Source organism: Thamnophis elegans, chromosome 13 (assembly GCF_009769535.1).
Source record: "Thamnophis elegans isolate rThaEle1 chromosome 13, rThaEle1.pri, whole genome shotgun sequence".
Taxonomy (NCBI): domain Eukaryota; kingdom Metazoa; phylum Chordata; class Lepidosauria; order Squamata; family Colubridae; genus Thamnophis; species Thamnophis elegans.
In genome coordinates, this window is record NC_045553.1 from 7,598,347 (window position 1) to 7,609,862 (window position 11,516).

The 11,516-nt window shown below is 43.6% G+C and overlaps 1 gene segment (V, D, J or C); it reads left to right on the plus strand.

Annotated features, from left to right (window-relative positions):
* Positions 1-3,304: 3,304 nt before the first annotated feature.
* On the plus strand, positions 3,305-10,600 carry LOC116516767. The segment is given in 4 exon segments: positions 3,305-3,377; positions 3,520-3,733; positions 7,685-7,782; positions 10,284-10,600. Coding segments are annotated over 4 exon segments (672 nt in total).
* Positions 10,601-11,516: the final 916 nt, after the last annotated feature.

Genomic DNA, 11,516 nt, shown 5'->3' on the forward strand with positions numbered 1-11,516 from the left:
TTCCTCCCCCAGCAAGTGAAATAAGGAAGGATAAAAGTAAAAGGTTTAGGACCACAAATTCTGTTCCCAGTGGCTTTTCAAAAAATATATATATTAAAGAGTATAAAAATTGCTTATGACTTGCTCTAGTATATAGGTCCAGTTGGAAGATGCTTCTCTTTCTTTTCCCTAGACTGGTATTCTGGCAGGGAGATATACTTTCCTTCAACAATGAATGAGTTTGGGGTACAATCCACCAATCCATCCTATATTTGTCAAAGCAAATAATAAAATAAAAGGACCAAACACAAAATTCTGGTTTGTTTTGGACAACAGCTTCTTGTATTTTATTTCTTGCTGTTTGAACAATGTACTGCACATATACATTAGGCCTCAGATTCTATAGGAATTGCATCTGAGTCTTTACATGCCATGGAAATAAATAGGATTTCATAATTACATTTACATATAAACATTTCCATGTTCCATTCATTTAAATGCAGGGTGTTTGAAGAAACATTGAAGGTTCCCTGATCCCCAATAATGCAGTCAGGTTTATCTGGGTGCTTTTAAGTCTCTCCAATTTTCAAATCTCAATGCAAATGTGTTTTCTGGTCATTGTCTAAATTAGATGACTTTAGAATGCTTTGGGGGAATAAAATATTGTAGCGGAACCAATAAGTGTAGATCTAATTTGCATGAAGCGGCCAAGCAGAGGCATTTAAGGAAAGGAGGAGGAGAAGTTAGAATTGTCTTCCTTAGAAGGACATTCCTTGACAAAGGTGACCATGGGTTGGGCTGTGGTCTTCCTTCCACTCCTCACTTACTGCACAGGTAAAGTTTTCCTGGGCCAAGAGAGGATTTGGCTGTGATTCTCATAAGAGTTTGCAAATGGCTCAGAGTGAACGAAGATGCATCAGTTTAACAGTATTTATTTCATTTTCTCTCCTCACTGTTTCTCTCCCTCCATCCCCTCTTCATCTAAAGGCATCAATGGTCAGTCTACTTGGACTCAGCCTCCCTCCAGCTCCGTGTCCCCAGGTGGAACCGTTACAATCTCCTGCACAACCCAGAGTACTGGCAGCATCTTCTGGTATCAACAGAAAACAGGAGAAGCCCCCCATTTTGTCCACTGCAGCACCTGCAATAGGGGAGAAGGGATCCCAAATCGGTTCACTGCCACTCAGTCTGGGAAATCAGGATCCTTGACCATCACCAATGCAGAGGCTGGAGACGAGGCAGATTATTACTGTGGTAGCTGGAGCAGTACAGTCAATGGGTTGCACGGTGGTGAATTCATATGGGGAAGTGTGACAAAAACCTCCTCTCTGCCTCTTCAGCCTGAAACAAGAAGCAACTACTTTGACTGGTGACCGTGGAAACTAGAGTTGAAGAAACAGGAGAGAAACTTCTGCAGGCTCATTTCCCTCTGCAAAGAAGTCTCCGTGTCCCTATGAAGAGGGATGAGGTATGCAAATATTGGAAGGAGAAAGCCCAAAGACCCACAATCTCAGTCCCCCATGGTTTGAATAAAATGTATCAAAAGATAAGAGGTAAAATTGGAGAGAAGCTACAGGGGATTTGCAGGTGCATCAACACTTGACTGGAGATGGGATAAAAAGGACTTTAGGAAGACACAGGCTAAAAAGTGGCCACTGGGGCAAGTTTGGGTCAAGGTTAGAGGATGTAAGGATGAACACTTAGTAAGGATTGGTACAGTCACAATGTGATTCTCCTGGATTAAATGTTGAGCTCTACAGATGATGTGCTTAAATGTTCTTACCGGGAGAAATGAACAGGCCACTGAAAAAATAGAAACGCTTCTGATGAATGGGTACCTCCACCCCATGGAAGTCAGGAAGGAGAAGCACAAACAAGCATGATGCCTCAGAGATACATATCATCTCTACCTGAAATCAAAGGGTTAAAAACATTAAGGGAGGCTTTGGGACATCTTCTGTAAGAGAATTAATAAAGATGAGACATTTTGTTCCATTCTTGTTTTTTTCCAACACATCCTCTTTTTTGGTCCTTCCTCTCACCTATAAGGAGAAGGATGATGACAGTCTTCAAAGGATGAGAAATGATGCCTTTCTTCTGCCCAGGGGAGGAGATACAGATGTTGCAATATTAGTGTCCAGCAGGGGGTGCTGGTGCCCTTTCATGTTTGAGCCAAAGCATGGCCAGATGTGGCTCCTGAATGGTCTCATCTCCTTCTTGAGGGTAAGGGAGGGAGGAGGAGACTGATCATTCACAGAATAAGTAAGAAGTGTCGGATGAAAGGAAATGGTTAGTCCCAACCATTCTGCTTCTAAGGATTAAGAAATAAGAGTCCATGTAATGAATACATGGCTTACTGATGACGTGCTCTAGTCCACATGCCCAAATGAAGTAAGACCCTCGTCTTATTAGAAATGATGGACACATGTGCCACCATGTGATGAATTCATGTGCAATCAGACGCCACAAATGTAAATTTATTGAGGTACTTATCCAACCGATGGATCTACCAATAAAAGCATCGATTTGGAACCAGGCAACAAAACCATAGGAGGTTGTATCAATCAAGTGGGATGGGGGTTGGACTAGATGACCAACAAGGACCCTTCCAACTCTGTTAATCTGAAACTGCGAAGTGACCAACCAGCGATGGCACTAATGACCTCTTTGGTTGGTGACCCTCTGACACAATGATAAACCAATCACACGACAGGTCATACAGCATAAGAGATCACATCCAATGATCAGCCAGTCACACAACCCATGGACCACATCAGTAGAAGTGATGTGAAGAACTGTAACAAGGCCTTCAACCAAAGTCCCGCAGAAGGTGTCACCTAGCCTGATGACGAAATGTCCAGACATCAACAGCAATCTCAGAGGACAGACCGTCAATACCTCCTCTTTTGCCTTAGACTGCTGGTCTCGAAGGGACATTTTCCTCTCCTTGAACCATGTGATTTAATCAATGAAGATGAGATGCATTCCAGCAACCCATCCCACATATTGTCCAGGGCCAAATACATTTTTCTGTAATATGGCTTTGTAGACTCAAGCAGATAAAAACAGGATCTTGAAATGAGCCCCAGATAGACTTCAGTCTGCTAAACCGCTAATTCTTGTTTCTTCCTTTTCTCCCAGTGCAGGGAAATAATAGTTTTAAATCAGATTCATCTTAGCAGTTGCTCATCCCCGCTCTAATCTGATACCCAGAGGGCTGGGTTGATAGTTGAAGAGGAAAATATTTGCATGAGGCCTCCCCTCTTGTCCTTTGGGGGTTTAAGAGAGGAGGAGAGGAGGCAAGGGGGAAATCCATTTGCTTGAGAGAAGAGATTGGCCCATTGAATTGTCCACCATGTCCCAGGCATTTCTTCTCTCCATCCTTCTCATCTCCTTCGGTAAGAGAAATCCATTTGGAAAGAGGTACAATTGTGTCTAGAACTAATCCCAGAAAACTTTCCTTGCTCCATTGTTGAGTTTTCCATTTGTGATGCTCCTCTTGACCCACCGTTAAACAAGCAACATCTTGCTCTCTTTCAGGCCCCAGCCTTCAACAACTGCAGAACCTGAAGGACTCAGAATTTGTGACCCCTGGGGGCACAGTCACCATATCTTGTCGATACGATGGTGGGAATCTTGGGGATGGCAACTACCCTTGGTGGTCCCAGCAGTTCCCTAGGGATAAACCTCGAGCTTTGATCTATGCAACCAGTTCCAGACCATCGGGGGTTCCAGCCCGTTTCTCTGGGTCCAGGTCAGGGAATGTGATGTCCTTGACTATCACTGGGGCTCTGGTTGAAGACGAAGCCACCTATTATTGTTGTGTCTGGACGGGTAGTCAGTCCCACAGTGAATGATTCAGGTGGGGAAGTGAGACAAAAACCTTCTCCTGGGTTCATTTGAGTTTCTCTTTTTTAAAATTGCTCTGTTTGCAGACATTTGACAGAGAGAAAGAAATGTGGACTTTGGGTTGATAGAAGACCAGCAGACGAGAGCATCCCATCCAGGTGATCTCCATTTAGAAAGTCCAGCTGTTGTTCATGTCTTTTCTTTCGATTTTTCTTACACTCCTCAATTGGAGTCTACAGGTCACTACTTGGCCTCGTGTCACTCTGGGAGACCAGAAAACTCCTGGCATCTGAAGGGTGTCGTCATTGCATTTAGGGAAATGGCATTAGGGCTCAAACCCAGTGTTGGTTTTGGTCCTTCTACATCATCCAATCCAAGAACCATCCAATTTTGGTTGATTTAAGACAAGTGGATACGTCTATCGCATCCATTTGTCCTTCATTGAGAAGGACCAGCTCTCCCCGGTGTTTATGCTTTCATCCTTTCCCTCTTCCTCCTTTATAACTTTGGGATGTTTGATATGAATCCATGTTTGTGCAGATACTATGAAATTCCTGAAATCTGTCCTTTACATAATGCTGTGTGCTAGTATTTGGAAAAACTATTATCATATCTATTGGTCATTCATGAGTGTCCCTTATCATCCAAAATTTCACTTGTAATGTGGTGTGTTTTGCACGATGTCTTCTTTATTTCTTGCTTTTTGAATATCCATCCATCCATCCATCCATCCATCCATCTATCTATCCTATCTATCTAGTTAGTCAGTTAACTAGCTAGCTTGCTAGCCCCAGATGGTATAGTAATTGTGTTTTAGCCTTTACATGTTATGCAGATGAATAGAATTTCATAATCACATCTCTATATAAACATTTGCATTTCCCGTTCATGTAAAAAGTAGGATGTTTGAAGAAACATGGAAGGTTCCCTGATCCCCAATAATGCAGTCAGGTTTAACTGGGAGCTTTTAATTCTCCCCAATTTTCAAATCTCAATGCAAATGTGTCTTCTGGTCATTGGCTAAACTAGAAGACCTCAGGATGCTTTGGGGGAATAAAACATTCTAGTGGAACCAATGAGTGCAGACCTCATTTGCATGAAGCGGCCAAGGACAGACATTTAAGGAAAGGAAAGATGAAGAAGAAGGTTAGATTTGTGTTCCCTAGAAGGACATTCCTTGCCAAAGGTGACCATGGGTTGGGCTGCGGTCTTCCTTGCACTTCTCACTTACTGCACAGGTAAAGTTTTCCTGGGCCAAGAGAGGATTTGGCTGTGATTCTCATAATAACTTAGTGCCTTGGAAATATCTAAGAGCACAAAGCAAATTCCACCAGTCTAACAGTCTTCCTTCCTTCTTCTCCCCTCCCTCTCCCTCTCCCCCTTTAAGGTGTTGATGGTCAATTAAGTTGGACTCAACCTCCGTCAAGTTCTGTATCCCCAGGTGGAACTACTAGTATCTCTTGCACAACTACTCAGAGTTCTTACTGTATTGGTTGGTATCAACAGAAAGCAGGAGAAGCACCTCGCTATATCCAATGTAGCGGATATGGCAGGGGAGAAGGGATCCCAGATCGGTTCACTGCTACCAAATCTGGGAGTACAGGAACTTTGACCATCACCAATGCACAGGCTGGGGACGAGGCAGATTATTTCTGTGGTAGTTGGTACAGTGCTGGTAATGCGTTGCACGGTAGTGAATTCTTATGGGGAAGCATGACAAAAACCTCTTCTCTTCCTCTTCAACCTGAAACAAGAAGCAACAGACCTTGACTTGTGACTGGGGACATTCGAATTGAGGAGAAGACACAAGCTAAACTCCTGCAGGTTCATCTCCATCTGCAGAGAAGTCTCTCAATGGACAGCAAGAGGGATGATGGAGACAGGAGTGTGGATGAGGAGGGTGCAGGGAAGCCAACAGACCCATGGTCTCAGCCCTCTATGGTATATGTACTAATTGTGAATGTAAAGAAGTAAACTTGGAGAAGCTAGAGGTGATTTTTAGCTGGGTTAACCTGATTTTGGAAATGGGATAAGAGAGATTGTATATCAACAGAGCCCTAAAAAGTAATTCCTTTGTTAGATTTGGTCCATGGATTGTGGAAGTATGGATGAACTCTTAGTAAAGATTGGAATAATCATGCGTGGTTCTCCCACATTAGAGGTTGAACCGAGGAGACCATGTGCTAAAGCTTTGCTTCTTAGGAGAAATGAATCAGCCACTATAGAAATGAAACTCTTCTGATGGAAGGTGCTGTAGATCCTTCACCTCAACCTCCTGCATGCCATGAAGGTGAAGAAGGACAAGCACAGAGAAGCAGGATGACAAAACAAAGATATAATGTTGACCTAAAATGTCATTTTTGGTGTCGTAGTATTAAAATGTTCCATTCTTGTTCTCTTTCTGCTCCTCCTAATTTTTCTGTCTAACTTCTGGGAACAGACAAAAAAGGGAGGGGGGAGAAGGATAGAAGAAGGATGAGCATGGAGCACAAAGGATGGCAAAAACTGCATTTCTTCTGCCCAGGTGGGAATAACACAGATGCTGCCATATTAGTGGCCAATAGGGGTTGCTGTTGTCCTTTTTTTGTTTGTGCAACAAATGACTTCGGCAAAAGGATGGGCAGATGTTGGCGCCTGCAACGTTTCATCTCTTCTTCTAGTGTAAGGGAGGGAGGAGGGCACTGAGACCTCACCCAGCAGATGAAATAAGGAAGAATAAAAGAAAAAAATATAGGACACCCAACGCTACTCACGTTTTAAAACAATTAAAAAGAGTATGAAAACTGCTTATGACCTGCTCTAGTATATAGGTCCAGTTGGAAGATGCTTCTCTTTCTTTTTCCTAGACTGGTGTTCTTGAAGAGATAAATCCTTTCCTTGAACTTTAACAATTAATCCGTGAGTTTGGGGCACAATCCACCAATCCATCCCACATTTGTCAAAGCGAATAATAAAATAAAAGGACCAAATCCAAAATTCTGGTTTGTTTTGCACAACGGCTGCTTTTATTTTATTTCTTGCTTTTTGAACGATGTATTGTACATCTATTAGGCCTCAGATTCTATAGGAATTGCATATGAGTCCTTATGTGCCATGGAGATAAATAGAATTTAGTAATTACATTTACATATAAACATTTCCATGTTCCATTTATTTGAATGCAGGATGTTTGAAGAAATATTGAAAGTTCCCCGATCCCCAATAATTCAGTCAGGTTTATCTGGGTGCTTTTAAGTCTCCCCAATTTTCAAATCTTGATGCAAATGTGTCTTCTGGTCATTGGCTAAAGTAGAATGGCTCAGCATGCTTTGGGGGAATTAAATATTCTAGCGGACCCAGTGAGTGTAGATCTGATTTGCATGAAGCGGCCAAGGACAGACATTTAAGGAAAGGAAAGGAGGAGGAGAAGGTTAGAATTGTCTTCCCTAGAAGGACATTCCTTGCCAAAAGTGACCATGGGTTGGGCTGTGGTCTTCTTTGCATTCCTCCCTTACTGCACAGGTAAAGTTTTCCTGGGCCAAGAAAGGATTTGGCTGTGATTCTCATAAGAGTTTGGAAATAGCTCAGAGTGAATGAAGAAGCATCAGTTTAACAGTTTTTCTTTATTTTTCTCCCCTCACTCTTTCCCTCCCTTCATCCCCCCTTTATCTAAAGGCATCAATGGTCAGTCTGCTTGGACTCAGCCTCCCTCCAGCTCTGTGTCCCTAGGTGGAACCGTTACAATCTCCTGCACAACCCAGCGTACTAATCAAATCCACTGGTATCAACAGAAAGCAGGAGAAGCCCCCCGTTTTGTCCACTGTGATGGCTGCAGTAGCAGGGGAGAAGGGATCCCAAATCGGTTCACTGCCACCAGATCTGGGACTACAGGATCTTTGACCATCACTAATGCAGAGGCTGGAGACGAGGCAGATTATTACTGTGCTAGCTGGAGTGGTGGTTTGTTGCACAGTGGTAAATTCTTTTGGGGAAGTGTGACAAGAACCTCCTCTCTATGTGTTCAGCTTGAAACAAGAAGCAACGTACTTTGACTAGTGATTCTGGGAACTAGAACTGCAAAGACGGGAGAGAAGCTCCTAAAGCTACTGTCAACATTGAAATAACTTCGATGTTCTGTCGCAGCCATCTTTCCGTATCTCAGTTCGCCACACATTGTGGGGGGGGGGGGAGCAGTGGGGAGCTAAGGGACGTTAGACCAGACCGCAACAACAGATCAACCCTAGGGGAACCAAGGTCATCACAACAGGCTCTGGTCAGAGAGTGAGGGGAGTAGTCAAAGAGATGCCAGAACAACACATTGGACAATGTGTCCTGTGACCATGAATTAGCACCTTATCTGTTCTTTAATTATGCAGAAACCACAGAAAATATCCTAAGGAGAGGCAGATATTTCTCTTTCTGGGCACAATGAGAATGTATCTGCTGAATATAACTCTGCATCGGTGAAAGGAATGGTATCCAGCCAGTAAAAACTTACCTCCATTCAGTTGGCCAAACTCCACCCCGCAAGGGATTATGGGGTAGTGAAAAGATGAAGATGATGAACCAGCACCTTGGCAGGTTCATTTCCATCTGCAAAAGTCTCGTCCCTATGAAGGGCGATGTAAAATACACAGCTATATGGAAGAGAAGAGTGCAGGGAAAGCCCACAGAAACATGGTCTCACTTCCCCATGCTTTGAGTGAAAACTATCAAATGATAAGATGTAAACTTGGAGAAGCTACAGATGGTTTTCAGGTGCCTCTAGACTTGAGACGGGATAAAAGGGATTGTATAAAGACGCAGGCTAAAACATGGCCATTGGTGCAAGTTTGGGTCAAGGTTAGAGGATGTAAGGATGAACATTTCATAACGATTGGCTCATATGTGCTTCCCCTAGATTAGATGTTGAGCTTTACAGATGATGTGCTTACAGGGAGAAATGAATGGGCCACTGAAAAGAACTCTTCTGATGAATTGGTACCTCCACGCCATGGAAGTCAGGAAGGATGAGCACAAACAAGCATGAAGCTCCAGACACACATATAACCTCTACCTGAAATCAAAGGGTTGAAAACATTAAGGAAGACTTTGGGACATCTTCTGTAAGAGAATGAATAAAGATGACCCATTTTGTTCCATTCTTGTTTTCTTCCAACACATCCTCTTTTTTGGTCCTTCCTCTCATATATAAGGAGAAGGATGATGATGGTCTTCAAAGGATGAGAAACGATGCCTTTCTTACGCCCAGGGGAGGATATGCAGATGTTGAAATATCAGTGTCCAGCAGGGGGTGCTGGTGCCCTTTCATGTTTGAGCAAAAGCATGGCCAGATGTGGCTCCTGAAATGTCTCATCTCCTTCTTGAGAGTAAGGGAGGGAGGCGGACACTGATCATTCTCAGAACAGGTGAGCAGTGTAGGATAAAAAGGAATGGTTATGTTCAACAATTCAGCTTTCAGGGGTATGTTCCAAATATTAAGGGAAATGAATATGAGATTACTAATCACCTGTCCTAACCCATGCTAATCCAGTTGCAATGTATGTCTGTGAAAGTTGAACCATAATGAAGGCTGAGCGCCAAAGAATTGAGGCCTTTGATCTCTGGTGCTGGAGAAGACTCCTGTGAGTCCCTTGAACTGCAAGGCAATCAAACTGGCCAGTCCTAGAGGAGATCAACCCTGACTGCTCTTTAGAAGCCCAGATCTTGAAGAGGACTTTGGCCACCTAATGAGAAGGAAGGACTCCCTGGAGAAGAGCCTCATGCTGGGAATGATAGAGGGAAGAAGAAGAATGAGGTGGCTGGATGGAGACACCGAAGCAGTCAGCCTGAGCTTAAATTGACTCCAGAGGATGGTAGAGGACAGGAAGGCCTGGAGGAATGTTGTCCATGGGATTGCGATGGGTCAGACATGACATCACTACTAATAACAACAATGGGATACATTCCATCATTGCATTCCATGTTTGTCCAAATGCAAATCCATTTTTGATAATATGGTTTGTAAACTCCAGCAGATCAAACATGTTTCTTGGAATGAACCCGAGACAGATTTCAATCTATTAAACAGCTAATTCTTGCCTCTTCCTTTCCTCCCACTGCAGTGAAATATTAGTCTTAGGTAAGACACTTCTTAGCATTTGTGTATCATTTTCTAATCAGACACCGAGAGGGCTGGCTTGGTCGTTGAAGAGGAAAATATTTGCATCCTGTCTTGTCCTTTGGGGATTTAAGAAAGGTGGAGAGGAATCAAGGGGGAAATCCATTCGTTTGAGAGAAGAGTTGTCCCACCATGACTCAAGCACTCCTTCTCACCATAGCCCTACTCTCTGTTGGTAAGAGAAATCCCTTTGGAAAGAGTCGTAACCGTTTCTAGAACTAACTTTAGATAACCTCCTTGCCAGATAACTTACTTTGTCATTCTTGATGGTCCTCTTGACCTTCCATTGAACAAGCAACATCTTGCTCTCTTTCAGGCCCCAGCCTTCAACAACTGCAGAACCTGAAGGACCCAGAATTTGTGGCCCCTGGGGGCACAGTCACCATATCCTGTCGATATGATGGTGGAACCCTTGGGAATGGCAACTACCCTTGGTGGTCCCAGAAGGTACCTGGGAAGAAACCTCAAACTTTGATCTTTGCAACCAGTACCAGAGCATCGGGGGTTCCAGCCCGTTTCTCTGGTTCCAGATCAGGGAATGTGTTGTCCTTGACTATCACTGGGGCTCTGCTTGAAGACGAAGCGACCTACTATTGTTGCATCTGGACGGGTAGTCAGTTACACAGCGATTGATTCAGTTGGGGAAGTGAGACAAAAACATTTCCTTTCATAGGCAGGAAACCCTACATCTTGTTAAAAACGTCCAGTGTTGGAGCATTCACAACATCTGGAGGCAAGTCGTTCCATTGATTAATTGTTCTTCCTGCCAGGAAATTTCTCCTTGGTTTTAAGTTGCTTCTCTCCTTGATTAGTTTCCACCCGTTGCTTCTTGTTCTGCCCTCTGGTGCTTTGGAGAATTAATAAAGAAGGCACATTTTGCCCCACTCTTGTTTCCTTCCAACACATCCTTTTTTCTGCCCCTCTGATATTTCAGGAGAAAGAAAATGATGATCCTAAAAAGGTAGCAAATGCTGCATTTCTTCAGCCCAGGTGGGGATGACACAGATGTTGCAATATCAGTGGCCAGTAGGGGCTGCTGATGCCCTTTGGGTGTTTGTGCAAAAAATGACATCAGGAAAAAGATGGCCAGATGTGGCTCCTGAAATGCCTCATCTCCTTCTTGAGAGTAAGGGAGGGAGGACATAGATCATTCTCAGAACAAGTGAGTAGTGCAGGATAAAAGGAAATGGTTATATTCAACAATTCTGCCTCCAGGAATATGTTCCAAATGTTAGCAAAAATGAATATGAGATTACTAATCACCTGTTCTAGCCCATATGTTCAAGTGGAGTACAACAGGCCCCCCCTTAGACTAGTGGTTTTGAAGGAAGATTTCCTCTTCTTGAACCATGTGAATTAATCAATGAGTATAGGATAAAGGTAAAGGTTCCCCTACACATGCATGCTAGTCGTTCCTGACTCTAGGGGGCGGTGCTCATCTCAGTTTCAAAGCCGAGGAGCCATCACTGTCCGAAGACGTCTCCGTGGTCATGTGGCCGACATGACTCAATGCCGAAGATGCAGGGAACGCTGTTCTCTTCCCACCTAA